At 36.0% G+C, this 19,139-nt stretch overlaps 1 protein-coding gene across 2 annotated transcripts in view; it reads left to right on the forward strand.

Annotated features, from left to right (window-relative positions):
- lekr1 (leucine, glutamate and lysine rich 1) overlaps nt 1-19,139 on the forward strand; it is a 104,956-nt gene that overhangs the window by 81,145 nt on the left and 4,672 nt on the right. For both annotated transcript variants that reach the window (XM_042743821.1, XM_042743820.1), the window contains exons 10-12: nt 7,999-8,092; nt 9,368-9,532; nt 10,934-11,200. In XM_042743821.1, coding sequence (XP_042599755.1) covers nt 7,999-8,092; nt 9,368-9,532; nt 10,934-11,200 — 526 coding nt within the window. The remainder of the gene's footprint in view (nt 1-7,998; nt 8,093-9,367; nt 9,533-10,933; nt 11,201-19,139) is intronic.

A 19,139-nucleotide genomic window follows, 5' to 3' on the forward strand; every position in this document is an offset into this window, starting at 1 on the left:
GCTTTACACAAATACATGTGTATTCGGCCCACTACAGCTGTAAAGCTTTTTTCTTTTTCTGTTGCATCCCTCCATCCCACCTGCTCCTCTAAATAGTCTGTCGGCATGTTGGGACCTGTAGGGTATGACTCACTGCTAGCGAACCTGTTTCCTCTCTATCTGTCTTCATTTGCAGTGGTAAAACAAACCACCAAAAGCTGTTATGCAGAAGCTGTGCTTCAACTAAAGCTGTGTGTTTTTGGGATATTACCAGGATTAAGGAGTGTTCTTAGGCATGAAGGGGCTGGTTCACATAGATGTGTTTTTGCGTGAAAAATTGAATGGGGGAAAAATGCATGGTCTGGAGACCTACAGTACGTTTTTAAAAGTTGAACTTATTTTAACTTGAGCACCACATTTTTAGAACACTGTGTCATGTGTGAGATGCTGCAGAAGATGTGAGAGCACAACAGTCAGACACAACACGTCCATCTAGAGTAAGTTTACATAGAAACAAAAAATGGAAAAGCATCACAGTGGAACACACCCAAAAAAGGGTTCTGTTTGAATAACCCAGAATGCATTTTTGCATTCCACCATGCTGCTTTTCCATAGTTTTTTTCTATGTAAGTATGCCTTAGACAGATATGTTTGACTGTTACGATCGTGTCTCGTGCATTCCAAACTGTGGCACTTGAATTAAAAATTTTCAACTTTAAAAAATTTGTTTAGAACACTAAATGCTAATACGAACATGTGTTTGCATTCCACCACACTGCTTTTCCATTGATTTCTGTGTAAACATGAACTAGACTGACATGGAACTTGCGTCTTGCACCTTTTGCAGCTTCTAACACATAACATGCCATTATAAAAATGCCCTGTAAAATTGGACTTTTATTTTATTTTTTTTTAAATGCTTCTTTAGAAATTGCATTCTTTATTTATTCCACTGCCCTGTGTGCCTGTGGGAACTTTTTCGTGAGATGCAAAATGCCTACCAATAAGTACATATCTTTGCAGTTTCCAACTGAAATGAACACTAGAGACGGTAAAGCATTGAGCACTTGTAATAATTTTCGTACAGTTATGATTACAGCTCCATATGTTTCTGTATTCTGGATATAACAAGCTTGCTCTGTATAGCTTAGCCGGCACAGAATTGGACTTAGAATGTGAAATCCTTGGGTTCGAATCCTGTAAAAAACATGACTCCCGATGAAAGAACCGAAAGATGAAAGATCGAAAAACAAGCTAAAACGGCATGCGTGCGATTGCATTTTTAAGTCACATTTAGTTTTGACTAGGTTTAGGTGTAGTGCAGATCTTATTTTAAAATGTCATGGAGCATTATAATTATAGTGCCACTCAATGGACATTTCAAGTTAGAACTGCGGTGACACGTACAAAACTAGCATCACATAAAACGTACCATATGTACATTGATCTGTTCTGGGGGAAAAACAAACAAACAAACACTCTTTTAGCTCTACTTTGTGGGCATTTCACATTGAATATGTCATGTAATGTACATGGCGCTATGTATTTTGTGTCTTGCAAAAAAAAAAGTTCCCACAGGTAAGTTTTCGTCATGAGATCAGGCAATTATCCAGGTCAGATATTGCCAAGAAAATGACTAGCCAGCTCATTGGTCACTGCTCAGAACGATTAGTTATCTCCTTGTTGGTCTCTTTTTACAACTACAACATGCTGTGTCATCTACTCAGTATTATTTTGAGTGAAGTTGTTGTATATTACAGCAAAGACTATTTCTCAGAAATGTTCCTTTAGTTGTCAAATGGTCATTTGGTCAAGTGCTATTCAACACCTTTCATTTCAGCCTGAGGCTAACACTTGATTTTCTAAAAATGTAGTGGTCTAGTCATTGAGCAGTCAAACCGATTTTCAGACATGAGCTTTGTTAGGCAGGCTCTTACTTGTGCTGCAGGTGAGGAGGAGTCAGAGGTCGCAGGTGTTTGAGTAATGAGATGGAAATGAGCATTTAAGCTGTCATCCTTTAAGAAATAAGGATGTCAGACTCAGCCCAAAAACAGAGCTTGATTAGATTGTTAAAGGCAAGAGGGGGAAATCCAGCTTGCCTTCAGAAGCAGTAATAATAATGAATACTAGCAGTAAAAAGCGACTCTAGATATAGACAGGCATAATCATTACAGCTTTCCTTTAGATTGTACATAAACTGATGGAAAAAAAAATACTACAGAGATAAAACAATTATTTATAAATGTGAGATTAAATCAATCAATCAATCAATCTTCTAAAATATCACTTTCCAAGAGCAACACCAGCAGGTTTTAGATGGAGGCCGTTTTTTTTTTTTTTAGTAGTATTGAGTAAATGTTTCTTCAAAAAAATAATAAAAAAATAAATAAATCAGTAGAGGGGACTGTACGTTCAAACAATGAATAAACACACTGAAGAATTGCAAAGAAGTTAACAGAATGTCCTGACCGTGTGCTTGTACTGAGCATGCTGTTCTACTTCAGAGGGACAGATGCTGAGCAAGCACACTAAAAGGCAAGTGATTTGTATTCTCACACACATTCACAGGCATAGAATAACAGCGTCCTGCAGTAACCACGCTTTGCCAGTTATCACAGTCCTGGCTTGTGCATTTCTATTGGCTAAAGCAGGAAAGATTCTGACCCGTTTTGCTCTACAGAGAACATTTTGTCCCCCAACCCTCTAGAATCCCTGCCCACCAAACAACTGCTGCTTCAGCCTTTGCATAAGCACTGCATAATAAGAACAAACCCCTCTTTCATGCATCCACCCGGATCACAATGACACTGTTGATGTTTTTTTTTTTATAGACAGAGAGAGTTAGAGAGAATAACACTTCACTAAGGGAGCTACTTTTGGTCTCCCACAAGCACGGCTCAGGGTCATACAACCACAGTCACTGAACCCCTGACACCCCCTTCACACCAGCAAACAAAAAACAGTTCAAAGACTGAGAAAGGAAACATTACTTTAGGTTATTTTAGAGACAAAGTTTTAAACCCGTGTTTAAAAAAATAATTAAAGAAAGAAAGCAGCTAATGGGCAGTTAAGAGACCTGCAACTGAAAGCTGAAAGTATACCTAATTACTGATTAGTATGCATACAGCCGAGCATATAGCCTTACTCTTCCTGAACTTTAGAGGACCACTACTGATCAGGTGGTTCAGTATGGTTAGGGTGTTGGGGTGGTAATTATAGATCTATTTATGATTTTAATATATAATCATACACACTGAATATGTTATTTACAATGTACTACAATATGCCAGTGTGCAAACAGTATTTATAGCATAAGTATTAATAGTATCTACAACACTCTTTTAAGCATCTAACTACTATTTACATTTAGTGCAAAGAAAATACTGATGTTTTTAGTTAGTGTAAGCTATTTGTACTTACTGCCATACTTTGTCTTTCTTTTTTTGAATTTGAATTGTTTTTAAATAAATTTCATTGAATTTATCAAAAGTTACATAAAGACTTTTATATTGTTTCAAAAGATTTCAAAGAATCCTGAAAAAAATGCATATTTTTCACAAAAAAATATATATTAAGCAGATCAACTGTTTTCAGCATTGATAATGATAGAGGTTTCTTAAAGCACCAAATTAGCATATTAGAATGATTTTTGAAGTTTCACGTGACACTGTAAACTGTAATTTCTGCTGAAAAAAGTTTTTTGCCATCACAGGAGAAAAATCTAATTTTAAAATATATTAAAATTAGAAACCTTTTTAGCTATAAGATTATTTCAGAAAATTACATATTTACATGCTTATTACAATTTCATAACATATTTAAAACGAACTGTTTTTACTGTATTTTTGTCAAATAAGTGCACTCTTGGTGAGCATAAGAGACTCAGAAATCTGAGAAAAAAAAATTGAGTAGCAGAGTGGTCTGTTTACTCCTGATATTGACATTTGCCTCAGATGATCACAAGCAGACTGTGATAAATGTACGTGTAAACAGGACCCAAAATATTTTGTAATCAGAACACTCAAATCAAATCCAGAATTAGTCAGAAACACATATGATCAAATGTATTTATGTTAATTTTAAGGTTATCCATTTAAAGATTATTTCATATTTAATATGTTACCTTGACTGAATAAACAACTGTAAAATTACTTCATCTAACTACTATTTTGTGTCCAAATTCAATCTAATCATTAGACAGATGATTGTAAACAACCTTACCTCACTACACTAACATGTTTAGTTCTTTGTATTTTTGTGAATGTTTACATGCCACAGACATGAATGTTTGGGAATGTTTACAGTATGTCAGTCAGGAGACTAATTATTTAATATAATTTAGATCAATATTCAGTATATGCATAAAATTTCAGCTTGTATGTGATTGTCATTAGCAGGCTTCATTTGTCACTGCGTTTATTGGCTGCAGGGAATTGCTGTCATTAATTGGTAAAGAGATGCCAATGACAACAGACTCATTTTGACTGACAGAAATATCATTTTGAAATCTTCTGATGGAGATTATGAGGCAAAAGAAAAGATAGAGGGAGATGAGTGAAGGTGGAATAATTTAGAAAGACATACTGTAATGAAGAGATGGTGTACAGTGTGTGTTGACACTGAGTCTAATCTTAAACAGTCTGTCTGAGTGAAATGACCCAAGGTTGTCTGGAGGTACAGACAGACACATAAATGGACTTGAAATAATGTGTAAAACTTATGCATTAACTTCCACACAGACAGGCAGATATTTAAAAATAGGAAATACAGTATTTTTCAGTGTTACAGTTGTTGGAACATAGAATAAAGTTTTGATATAATGAAGAAAGTCAGCTGTCAAAAACTGTGATACACTAACTGTATTTATGAAGAAGTATTAACAGGTTAAAAAATTAAATGACAAAGCTGTAATAGTTTAGGAACAAAGAGTTGTACATAATTTGGAAGCAGCAAGTTCTCTTTTTTTCCTACATTTTCTACATCTTAGTTTCAACCTCAGAGTAAAAAGTAATTAAGTCATTTAAGACATTGTTTTAAAAAGTAATTGTTGCAATTGAGAGATATAAAGTAACACTGCGAGATCATTTTTATTTTATTTTATTGTACTTTTTATTTAGTTAGTTATTTTATTTAGCTTAGTTATTTAATTTAGTGATTTTTTTTTTTAATTTTTGCCAGTGTTCTGTAATATATATTGCAATAATAATTAACATGTACAGTATAGTTACCTTGGGTTTACCCGTTTTAGCTTCTTTTCCATCAACCGTTAAATATTTACAATATTTATGGTGCATAGAAATTTTGTATAATTTTTCACATTGGTTTGAACAAAATGTGTTTAAATGGCCATTCAAGTGTTCATATTTACCATGGAAAACAAAACAAACAAACAAACAACAACAACAACAAAAAAATACTAATCTGGACTAAACCATGTTAGTGTATATAAAAGCTAGATTGGTGGAAAATGTTTTGATTCTTTATTATTGTTCTCTATGTTCTTCTGCACTTCATTCAAACATTTGTTTACTTCATTCATTATGTATTGTATATTGTTTCATTGTATTTGTGTTCTTTTTGTTGTATGAAAATATTATCAAATTTGTCAATTATCAAATATGTTTTATTAAGAGTAGAGCACTGAATGATTTCAACCAGTTTTTGCAATATACTGTAAAATTCTGATATGACAAGATATGATACAAAAATATGATACAATCACGTCATTTTTCATAACTATGCCACTTTTTTATCCTGTTTATTTTATTTTTTTCCCCATTCAGTCTCATACCTGTGAGTGGTTACATATTTAGTATCTGTGACCTCAACCTCAAAGCTTTGTTGAAAATCCTAGTTACACCTAGACTTCCCTCAGAACTTTTATGGCATGTGTTTTTTCTCCTCCCCTCCAACTTCTTCCATTTTCAGAGCATTTGCTTTCTATCTGCCACTCTGATAATTTCCCATTGATTTGATTACACAAGTTCAGTGAAGTGTGGACATTCCAGACTGGGTTTGTTTAACACTTGTATTTCTGAGCCACTTCCTCTAGACATCCCGATTATAGGACCATCATATAACTGTTGTCAGAGAGCTGCGTGTCTGTCAGTCCCCAACCTCTCTAACATTAATAGTATGCCACCTCACGGCACGTTAACCCCTAGACCGGCTAGATGAAATGTTCCCTCTCTCTTCGGGTGGAAAAAAAAAGAATATGCCTGGAATCTTTTGCTCACTCACTCTGTTTTCCTCTCTGTGTGACTTCCTCTATCTCAGGGGAATTACAGCTACCTCCATTAACACATACTAGGCTGTATCTAAGTTAATTTTAGCATGTTATGCTCATTTAAGGTCTAAAATATTCTGAATATCTTATTCAAGACACATATTTTAACTAGGAGAGGTTAGGTCAGGATAGGTGGATGAAGGAATGCTGGTAGTTGGCGATCTGATTCAGTCGGTCTGTTTGGACTTTGATGTTTCTCCTGAGCTGTTTGTTTATTTGTTTTTGTGAGTGTCTCAGTCTTCACAGATCTGTGATGGAAGTAGTGTGTCTACGAAGTCACAGTTTATGTCTCATGGGAGGAATGTTTGAGCCACAGAGGAATGTGCAGTAAAAATGGAATTTCTGCCAAGCTGTCTGTCTGTCTAGTCACCAGCATTTTTCATATCCTCGCTGTCTGTCTCGGCTAATAGCAGAAAAGCTTTTCAAAGGCTTTTGTTTAGATCTCGACAACAAGAAGTAGGATTTGATGAGTCAAACCATAATCACAGTTTAAACCTGATGACAAACAAGAAGAGAGAACACCCTTGGAAGGTTTGTCTGTTAGCCGTGTCTACTGCACGTATGCATATTAATTATTTAGAGAATGTATCTTTAAAACAAATACTTTTTTCTCTTACATTTTATTCATAAAGTTCGGGGTCAGTAAGAGAGAAAATAAAAATAAAAAATATATATAATTATTATTTAAAATAATTGTTTTCTATTTTAAAAGCTGAATTTTCAGCAGTCATTTCTCCAGACTTCAGAAATCATTCTAATATGCTGATTTGCTGCTCAAGAAACATTATTGGATATTATCAGTGCCAAAAACAATTGTGCTGCTTGATATTTTTGTGGAAACTGTGATTTGTATTTATTTATTTATTTATTTTTGCAGGATTCTTTGATGAATAGAAAGTTCAAAAGAACAGCATTTCATAATGAAATCATTCAGAATGTAAAAGTCTCTATTGTTACTTTTGATTTGAAATAAAAATATAACTTGCTTTAAAATAAAATCTTAATAACCCCAAACATTTGCATAGTAGTATTATATTTTAGTAGTATATTTGATTATCTCTTCTCACTGATTAAAAATATGTCTATCAAAAATAATAGATAACAATTTACCAAAACATTTTTCGGTCTGCCACCTACTGTACTTGAAAGCTTATGTTTACTATGAATGGTGTATTTGTATATGTCTTCAGCTAGGATTAATAGTTCTTGGGAATTACTTATTACTGTCTTACTTTGTTGACCATGTTTCAGGGCCCCTTCTCATTTCCTTTGTAATTTCTCTTAAGCCCTGAGGCTGCAGACTGACATTAGTCATAGTTTTAAATAAGAATGTTTTATGACATGACAATTAACAAAAATAACAATTATGTTACCATAACAACTGGATCATAAAATATTCTTGCTCATAAATGTGTCAGTAAATGTGTCACTGTGACTCTTTGAAATGTACAGTTAAGAAACCTTACAGTATGTCCCAGTGGCCTGATATTTCCCCTCTGTGTTATCTGTAATATCGAACAGATCAATCATATAGTGGTTTTAGAAAACTTGTGTCCTGGCAGGTATGACACCATGAGTCAAGATTTTGATAATGATGCTTACCTTTTACATTACGTTTGATAATTTGCTCAATGATGTTAAAGCATTCACTTATGCATTTATATTGTCCAATATGTTGAGTTGACTTATATAATCTTCTGTTGGTGTATTTACTGTAGACATTCTTTTCATAGGGAGGAGCTGAAGAGAACTCATGTGGGAGAATTGGAGAAACTGGAGGAGAGCTTTAGAACGAGGCTGAAAGCTGCAGTGGAGCAGAGTTCAAAGGTGATGTCACAAAATACAAATAAAACCCTTTTAAATTGATGTGAGATGAAAATGAAAATGCAAATTGTCTCTCATAATGATTCGATTTTTACTTGTTTTGATATTTTGTTATCTAATGCAGTGATTTTCATGCCTTTTGGGCCAAATTTTTTAAATTTTCTGTTTGATTTATTAAATTTGAAATATAGTGTTTCTATTCGGCTCATAGCGTCGCTATCCCAGAGAACCAGCAGCACATTTTCTTTCTTTCCCTTCTGTCTGAAGTAGTTCTTTTTTTGTTTTTATTATTTGAAATACATTCATTTATATTTTTTGTGGGCTGAGGTCTGCCCTCAGCATGCTAGTATTAAGAGGAATGCCGTTTGATTTAGTGCAAATTATATTTAAGACCCGCCGGTTTCCTGCTGTTAACGCAGACATGCATCCAAGTCTAGGTGGAAGTGGTCTCTTACGGTCAAACACACACACAAACACAAATTCTCTCTTCATCACACAATTAGATGCTCTCTCTCTCTCTCTCTCACCACGACACACACTGACACAAACCCTGCTGTGTTCTCTCACACGCACTCTGTCTGCACTCTGGTCTCTATGAAAAACATGGTGGCCTTGGTCATGCCCGACTTAAAATACATGGCATGCCACCATCCCCTTCTTTGTTGTTTGTAATTGCTCTAACCATTTTATTCAACTGCTGACAGTTCAATATTTCACAACACACAGTTGGTGAAAAATCCCAGTCTTTGATATGACAGCATGCAGTCACAGAAAGACTGCACAAACAGCTTTATTTGCTTTTTCCTTCAACACAAGGCCTAAATGAACCAAAATGAAAAGAGATGAATGTATCTCATAGCAGTTTTGTCCTGTTAGCTGTTTTACTGTGTAATTTTTCAATGACACATTGATATTGTTATGCAGGAAAATTCATTCAACGTGAATAGCGGCAAGTGTGATGCAAGTGTGCAGGTGTTCAGGGGATTTGCATGGGGCTTTCTATTTGGTTATGTATTATGGTGTCCTCTTTTGTTTTTATTGTTTTTCTTTTGTGACTATTTTGCAGTATTATTTTAGTATTGTGTGTGTGTGCATGTGTGTGTGTGTATGTATGTATATATATATATATATATATACCACTGTTCTTTTCCTCAATAGACGGAATGTCAGTTTATTGTTTAAGTGCACAAATAATAATTTGATTGTCAGTAGATTTGTTTTTTTTTTTTACTTTATTTGATCTCAGCCCTTATTTAACCTATATTTGTGTGCATACAGATGGAGGCTTTTCTCCAGCAGAAACAGGCTGAGCAAGACAAACAGCTGAAACAGCAAGAGATGGAGTTAAGAAGAGAAGCTGACATTGAACTGGACATCCAAAGACAAAAAAACCAGGAGCTGTTTAACAAATACCAGAGTGAAAAACAGCAACTACAAAACAAGGTACAAATGACCATGTGACATCTACATGTCTTGATCATGGACTGCTGCTCATCAGAGTAGCGAAGCAGTTTTGCTTTTAAATATTGTTAATGCCTGGATCAGGGCATTATTTTCATATTTTCATATAATCCTAATATTTCATATAATCCTAATGTAAAGACAAACATGTTTGACTTTCTTGGGGAGCTCGAACATGAGACTCGAATCGCTCTCAGTTTCCCACCGAACTAATTAATTAACCCTCTGATGCATAAATTATTAAACCACAAAGGAAAATATATCATATCTATATTTAGTTTCTTTTTACATTAAAACAAGAAGAATTATCAATAGTCAGAGATAAGTTGTCATTGACTGACATAATTAGATTTAGTCCATTATTCATCTTACAGCACTACAGGCCCCCCAGCCCTCACACACACACACACACACACACATAGAGCCCCCTGTGTCTGTTTCCATGTCTCTCTCTGAGAGTGTTTGGTTTTTGGCTCACACCTCTCCTTTGTTCATGCCCATAAATGATGTCTGATTACTGTCTGTCCGGTGGAGCCTGATACCCAGTGTGTGCGTGTGAGTTTGGCCCGAGGAAGATTCATGGAGGCAGGTCTACTGGTCCAGAAGTGATGTTGAGAGGTTTTGTCTGCCTGCATGCCACAGACGAGGGGTTGCTGGGCATGGCCGGAATGGGGAGTAGATTTGGGAGCAAAGGGGTTAAGGGCAAGTTGATGTGATGCCAAAATATCTTTATCTACTGTATATATACACTAGGGGTCAAAAGGTGGAATAATTACAGTTTTTTAATGTTTTTGAAATAAATTTCTTATTCTCACTATGGTTGCATTTATTTGATGAAAAAATACATTAAAACTCTAATATTGTGAAATATTATTACAATTATAAAATTGTCATGTTTTCTGTTTGAATATAATTTAAAATGTAATTTATTCCTGTGATGGTAAAATCTGTACCATTACTCTATTCTTCAGTGTCAAATGATTCTTTCGGAAATTAATTATTATTAATAGTGGTTCTTATTAATAGTTATTAATAGTGGTTCTTATTATAATCATTGTTAAAAACAGCTTCTGCTGCTTAATATTTTTTGTGGAAACAGATAATTTTTTTTTCAGGATTCTTTGAGAAAAGAAGGCTCAAAAGAACAGAATTATTTAAAATAGAACTATTTTCTAATGTTATCAATTTTTTCACTGTAATTGTCAATTAATTAAATGTGTCATTGTTCAATAAAACAATTATAATAATAATTTATTAGATTTTTAAAGATAGTCATAGTCATCAGCACAAAAGGGTTTTTTGGTGTCTGTGTGTGTGCTTTTCTTTTTTTTTCCAAACTATATTCGCATGTCTGTCTATCTCTCCTTCTCTCTTTTGCTCTAGATTCCTGCTCTCATTCATTCAGCCGTGCAGGAGCTCCATGAGGAGTTGGCAGTGCTGCAGGAGCGCATTAAAGAGCAGGAGGAAGAGATGAAGCAGTTTGGTGAGAGCGCCTCCCAGAGGCAGCATCAGCTCCTGGAAGAGCGGAGGACAGGAGAGGCACAGCTGCAGTCGGCCCTGCAGGAGCTGCAGCAGAAGACACAGGAGTTGAACCAGGCTCAGAGTAACATACAGCAGCTCAAAGAAGAGAGGGCCACCCTACAGGAAGAGGTGAAGCACATATTTCCCCCTCCGTTCATTTACAGGTGGGAGTTTTAGAAGGGTTACTGACACACAAATGGGCCATAGCCTGTCAGTCCAGAAATGAATTTAATTGACTGCACATTTATACAGTTTCTTAGCACTTTATAGGAAGAACTAGCTGCTAGAGACACCACAGTGTTCATGTATATAGTCTTTAGTGTGGGTATACATTTACTAATGCTTGTTGGGAGTGCTAATTTCAGTTAAATGTCATACCAGAGTTCAAATTTAAGAAAAAATATATTAGGGGTTATCTGTAAAAGGGAAAACCTGTCACAGAAAGAAAAAAAAAATACAATAAATTGTGAAATGTTAATTTTAGTTAGTTGAATGTATGACTGGGGTTAGTAAGATTTTTTTTATTTTTTTTTTATTTAGCAAATAAAGATATATATATATATATATATATATATATATATATATATATATATATATATATATATATATATATATATATATATATATATATATACACATAAGGTTAGATTACAAAGATTGCAATCACAAGAATAAAATATATTTTAAAATATATTCAGACAGAAATGGTTATTTTAAATTTGTATTAATATTTCGCAATACTAACTGTTTGTATTGTATTTTGATCTAATAAATGCAGCCTTGCTGATCATGAGAGACTTTAAAAAAATCTTACTAATCACTTAAACTTAAAAACTTTTCAAAAAAGTAGTGTATATTTTTAACAAACATTTTCTGTATCATAATATATATATATATTAAACCCTGAAGTGTATAGTATATTTATAAATTACTTTTACTTTAGGTTTTTGCCCCTTTCCATTTTTTTTTTTTTTTGCATATTTGTCACACTTAAAAGATTCAGATCAAACAAATTTTATTACATAAGGATAACCAGAGTAAATACAAAATGCAGTTTTGAAATAAAGAAATAATTTATTAAGGGAAAAAAGCTGTCCAAACCTGCCTGGCCATGCGTGAAAAAGTAATTGCCCCCTAAATCTAATAACTGGTTGTGCCACCCTTTGCAGCAACAACTGCAATCAAGCATTTGCGATAACTGGCAATGAGTCTTTCACATCACTGTGGAGGAATTTTTGCCCACTCTTCTTTGCAGAATTGTTTTAATTCAGTCACATTGGACGGTTTTCAAGCATGAAAGGACTGTTTAAGGTCATGCCACAGCATCTCAATTGGATTTAAGTCCGGACTTTGACTTGGGCACTCCAAAACCTTAATTTTGTTTTTCTTGAGCCATTCGGAGGTGGGCTTGCTGGTGTCTTTGGGATCATTTTCCTGCTGCATAACCCAAGTGCGCTTGAGCTTGAGGTCACACACTGACGGCCGGACATTCTCCTCTGGGATTTTCTGATAGAGTGCAGAATTCATGGTTCCATCAATTATGGCAAGACACCCAGGTCCTGAAGCTGCAAAGCAGTCCCAGACCATCACACTACCACCACCATGTTTGACTGTTGGTATGATGTTCTTTTTATGAAATGCTGTGTTGATTTTACGCCAGATGAAACGGGACACACGCCTTTCAAAAAGTTCAACTTTTGTCTCATCAGTTCACAGAATATTTGCCCAAAAGTTTTGGGGATAATCAAGAATTTTTTTTTTGGCAAATGTGAGACGAGCCTTTGTGTTCTTTTTGGTCAGCAATGGCTTTAGCATTGGAACTCTCCCATGGATGCCATTTTTACCCAGTCCATTTCTTATTGTTGAATCATTAACACTGACCTTAATTGAGGGAAGTGAGGCCTGCAGTTCTTTAGATGCTGTTCTGGGTTCTTTTATGACCTCCTGGATGAGTCGTTGTTGCACTCTTGGAGTAATTTTGGTAGGCCGGCCACTCCTGGGACGGTTCACCACTGTTCCAAGTTTTCTCCATTTGTGGATAATGGCTCTGACCATGGTTCGCTGGAGTCCCAAAGTCTTAGAAATGGTTTTTATAACCAGACTGATGTCAACTATTTTGTTTCTCATCAGTTCTTGAATTTCTTTAGATCGCATCATGATGTGTTGCTATTTAAGCATGCTTCACTTTGTCAGACAGGTCCTATTTAAGTGATTTCTTGATTCAGTAGGTCTGGCAGTAATCAGGCCTGAGTGTGGCTAGTTTAACTCAGCTTTCTAAAATAATGTGTTCAATCACAGTTCTTTCATGATTTAACAGGAGGGGGCAATTAATTTTTCACATAGGGCCAGGTAGGTTTGTACAACTTTTTTTTCCTTAATAAATAAAAACCTAATTTAAAAAACAGCATTTTGTATTTATCTTTACTTATTTCTGTGTAATATTAAAATTAGTTTGATGATCTGAATCTTTTAACTGTGACAAATATGTAAAATAAAAATAAAATAAAACAGGAATCGGGAAAAAACTTTTCACCGCACTGTATATAGTGTGAGTCTTGAAATTTTTATTATTTAATGTGTTTAATAGTTGGGCATGATTGTGTGTTTTTGAAGTTGAGATATTAGGATTTGTATTTGATAAACTAGGCTAAATTTAACCACAGTTGATGTGGTTATATTGATCTGGTTTTAAATGGCTTTTTACTGACCTCTAGAGGTAAAAAAAGTAAAGTACAAGAGCTCTGACAATTCAAAACTGCTTGCACAAAGCAGATGATTGGTAATGAAGGCTAATAACAAAGGGTCATACTAACAAAACCATGACAGTGGTCAAAAACTGATGTGCTGAGACAGCTGATAAACCTGTCATTTATATCACAAGTGCAAAAATTAAGCAAGCAAAGATTTCGACTGACAGTCTAGTAGCTCACTACTAAAGCATGCAGAGGTGAGACATCAGCAATCGTGACCAACATCAGGATTCATATTAACAGCTGAAATGACTGGCACACAGACCTTACCCATGTCAGAGAAGAGAACAAGAATACATATCCAGAACCAAAATAAGAAACAGCAGAGGTGACATGTGCCTGCGTGAGAGTGTGGGAGAGATGAGTGAATCATTCTAGTCAGAGAGCGAGTATTTGGGGCAGTACTCTGTTGACACGCATGCCTGTGTCTCCAGGGGGCAGTCTGTGGTTTCAGTCACGACACTCTTGTCATTTCTCTCTCTCATGTTCTCCCACTCCAAAAGCCCTTTCCTCTGCCCCTCAGTCCGTCATCCACCCCCACCTTCCTCGGCCCGCTCCTCTCTTTCTCTTTCTCTCTCTCCTCTATGTCTCACCAGTTCATCTAGTTCAAGGTGCCGTGACGTGCATTTCACAGCTGACATATTCTTTTATGCCGGCCCCAGAGCGCAGCGTCTCTCCCGCTCTCATCTCCCTCCCCACTTTCAAAGCAAATGGCTTTCTTTTGTGGGAAAGATTTCGCTGCATTTTAAGAATCCATTAAAGCTATCTAAGATCTGACTGTGATATAAAATCGATACCTAAGGGCATTTAACGCTTCACCTTTCATATGAAGCACCTTCTTGATGTTCTTTTCTCTTTCTCCCCCTCTTGCGCTCTCTTTTTCTCTCTGTCTTTTCATCTTGTCTTTGAACTGTGCCTGCTCTCTTCAGAGGCATGTGAGATATTTTCAGACTGTAGTTGATATTTATGAGGATTTATGAGGCTGCAGGTTCAAGAGCAAGTGGGAAAGACTATAGCACTCCTCCTAAATTAAATGTGCTGCCTACCTAGACAGTATTTTAAGACATCATATATGCAGTCTTGATGCAAAAGCTGGTCTAAAATGCTTCACAAGGAGTGGACTGAAGCTGAGTCAGTGCATCAAAAGTCACCACGCTCAGACATCTTCAGGAAAATGGCTACCAAGCCACTTCTGAAACAGAAACAATGTCAGAAGCAACCTACCTGGGCTAAAGAGAAAAAGAACTGGACTGTTGCTCAGTGATCCAAAGTCCTCTTTTCAGATAAAAGTAAATTTAGCATTTCATTTGGAAATCAAGGTCTGGAGTCTGGAGGAAGACTGGAGAGGCACAGAATCCAAGCTGCTTGAAGTCCAGTGTGAAGTTTACAAAGTCAGTGATGATTTGGGGTGCCGTGACGTCTGCTGGTGTTGGTTCATTGTGTTTTATCAAGTGCAAAGTCAATGCAGCCATCTACCAGGAGATTTTGGAGCACTTTATGCTTCCATCTGCTGACAAGCTTTATGGAGATGCTGATTTCCTTTTCCAGTAGGACTTTAGCACCTGCCCACAGTGCCAAAACCACTTCCAAGTGGTTTGCTGACCATGATATTACTGTGCTTGATTGGCCAGGCAACATGCCTGATCTGAACCCCATATAAATCTATGGGATATTTTCAAGAGAAAGATGAGAAACAGTTGTTCCAACAATACAGACGAGCTGAAGGCTCAGTAGTGCCTCAGCAGTGCCACAGGCTGATCACTTCCGTGATACACCTCACTGATGCTGGAGTTTGTGCTAAAGGTGCCCCGGCCAAGTATTGAGTGCATAAACAAACATACTTTAAAGAACTTATCCTTTTTGATTGATCTTCGGAAATATTCTAATATTTTGAGATACTGGATTTTTGACTCATGAGCTGTAAGCTCTAATCATCAAAATTAAAACAAAAATAAATGTTCCCACATATTTATTTATTTTACAAAAAAAAATATATAAATAAAAAATTAACAGTATAAGTCAAACCCAACGAACATATTAAAATAATAATAATAATAAAAACATGTCATGACCCCTTTAATATACCTGAGTTCTGTTTAAATGTTATACAAAACTGATTTTTCAGCAGCCACTATTGCCATCTTCAGTGTCACGTGATTCTGCAGGAATCATTCTAATATGTTGAACTGGTGCTCAAGAAACATTATTATCAATGTTGAAAACAATTGCGCTGCTTATTATGTTTGTTGGAAACATGTCTTTTCTGTCACTTCTTTTGATGGATAGAAACAACATTTGTTTGAAATAGAATATTTTTTTGTGACAGGTCTACTATCATTTCTAATTCATTTAATGTAGTTTTGCCGTATTATTAAAAAAGACCACTTTTTAAAAAGATGATATCTGCCACAAATTAGGAAATGGCTAACAGGAGTGAGCCGTTGGGAATTATTACAAACTTTATTGTCATGAAATCTACATTTAAATGGTAATCTACATGAAATTCAGAGCCCACACTGAAGCTCTAAACTGCTTAAACTGTTTTGATTCAGTCAGATTTATTGAACAGAAAATGTTTGTGTGGTTGTCACTGCAAAGCCCTTATGGGCCATCATTCTTCATTTCTCCTGAGAGAGCTGCACTGGGGCTTTGCTCACTCTGCCTCACTGTGGTCAGATGCTGTTATATAAACTCTCTGCGGCTTCATATGTCAGACAAGGAGAGGAGTAAGGCAAAGGTCACTGTGTCTGATGAACGTATAGTATTTGACCTTTACTGACACACACACTCTAGTCTCTCCAGTTCTGTTAGAGAGTGTATGCCTTGTTAACCAAGCGAGTCTGTGCATCAGAGTGTATGCGTGGGTGGATGAGCTGCTTGCATGGCTGGTGTGTGGGTATGTGTGCTGGGATAAAATTGGGTGTATGTTTTTCGATTAGTGCTGCTTACATGTGAGCTACAGTCCAAACTGGGATTACCACCCACATTTATAGCATTCTAGCATTATAATAAACTTTAATATTTTAACTGTCAAATTAAAAAAAAAAAGTTTTTTCTTTTTTATGCAAGTTTAAGTAGGAAATAATTGACAACAGACCATTTAATTACTGAAAAAGAATGCACACTGAGATGGTAATGTGGCTGTGACAGCAAGCAGATTTGCACTTCAGGTGCATTTAGATAAAAGTAAATTAATTAATAATAATAATAATAATAATAATAATATATACACAGTGTCTTGCCAAAGTATTCACACCCCCTCAGTTTTTTCCTCACGTTTTATGTTGCTGACTTTTGTTAAACCGCTTTAAATTACTTTTTTCCCACATCAATCTACACTCCATATACCATACTGACAAAGCAAAAACAGAATTGTCACAATTTCGTAAATTTATTAAAATAAAAAAACCTGAAATACGTACATTGCATAAGTATTCATACCCTTAGCTAAATATTTTGCTGAAGCACCTTTACAGCCTCAAGTCTTTTTTGTTTGATGAGACAAGCTTTGCTCATCAGCATTTGGCAATTATCTGCCATCCTTCTCCTCATCTCTTTACCTCTCAAGCTCTGTCAGTTTTTTGGGGTTATATTGACTCATTCATTTTCAGGTTTCTCCAGAAATATTTGACTGGATTCAATCTCAGGCTCTGGCTGGGTCACTCAAGGACATTCACAAAATTGTCTATAAGCCACTCTTGCTGTGTGTTTAGGGTCATTGTCCTGCTGGAAGGTGAACCTTCTGCCCAGTCTGAGGTTCTGAATGCTCTCGACTGGGTTTTCATTAAGGCTGTCTCTATATTTTGGTGCACTGACTGTTTCTTCTACTCTGATGAGTCCCTCAGTCCAAACCAAAGCCCTTCTCCATCAGTTGCTCAGTTTGGCCAGGAGGCCAGCTCTATGAAGAGTCCTGGTTGTTTCAAACTTCTTCCATTAAGGGTAAGAGAGACTACGAGGACAGTAAACATTTTTACATTTACATTTAATCATTTAGCAGATGCTTTTATCCAAAGCGACTTACAAATGAGAACAGTAGAAACAATCAGATCAACAAGAGAACAACAACGGTATACAAGTGCTATGACAAGTCTCAGTTAGTCTAGTACAGAACACGTAGCCAGGTTTTTTTTTTTTTTTTTTTTGAATGATATGAAATGAAATGAATATGATAGACAAGAAAAAGAAAAGGTAAGTACTAGTATTAGTTGGTTAAGTGCAGGCGAAAAAGATGAGTCTTTAGATGTTGTTTGAAAATGAGTAAAGACTCAGCTGTTCGAATTGAGATCGGGAGGTCATTCCACCAGCTGGGCGCAGTCCAGAAAAAAGTCTGTGAGAGTGATTTTGAACCTCTTTGGGATGGCACCACAAGGCGTCGTTCACTTGCAGAGCGCAAACTTCTGGAGGGCGCATAAGATTGAACTAATGAGCTTAGGTATGTTGGCGCCGTGCCAGTGGTCGTCTTGTAGGCAAGCATCAGTACCTTGAATTTAATGCGAGCGGCTACTGGTAGCCAGTGTAACTGATGAGGAGAGGAGTAACATGAGCTGTTTTTGGCTCATTGAAGACAATCCTCGCTGCTGCATTCTGGATCAGTTGTAGAAGCTTGATAGTACATGCAGGAAGGCCCGCCAGGAGAGCATTACAATAGTCCAGTCTGGAGAGAACAAGAGCTTGGACAAGAAGTTGGGTGGCTTGCTCTGACAGGAACTGATCATCCATCACAACTCCTAGGTTTCTGGCTGTCCTGGAAGGAGTTATGGTTGACGAACCCAGCTGTAAACCTTCAGTGAAGCAAAATGCTTTTCTGAACTCTTCCCCAGATGTGTTACTTGACACAAACCTATTTTTGAGCTCTACAGGCAGTTATTTTGACCTCGGGGCTTGGTTTTTGCTCAGATATGCATTATCATCTGTTTGACCTTTAATTAAGGTGTGTGTGCCTTTCCAAATCATACCCATTCAGTTGAATTTGCCACAGGATAACTTCACTTGAAAGGTTGTAACATCTACAAGCAATATGAATGCTCATGGGCTAAATTTCAACTGTCCCAGAGAAGGGTATGAATACTTATGCAATGGAATAATTCGTGTTTTATTTTTTAAAAATTTTCAAAGACGTTAAAAACCTTTTTTTTTTTTTTGCTTTACCATTATGGTGTATGGGGTGTAGATTGATGTGGAATAAAAGTAATTTAAAGCAATTTAACATAAGGCAGCAACAAAAAATTGTGAAGGGGTATGAATACTTTCGCAAGGCACTGTATATATTGAATTTTAATAATTTTTAGCATGAAATAATGTCTTATATCTATCTTAAA

This window comes from Cyprinus carpio, chromosome B18 (assembly GCF_018340385.1).
Source record: "Cyprinus carpio isolate SPL01 chromosome B18, ASM1834038v1, whole genome shotgun sequence".
NCBI classification, from domain to species: Eukaryota; Metazoa; Chordata; class Actinopteri; order Cypriniformes; family Cyprinidae; genus Cyprinus; species Cyprinus carpio.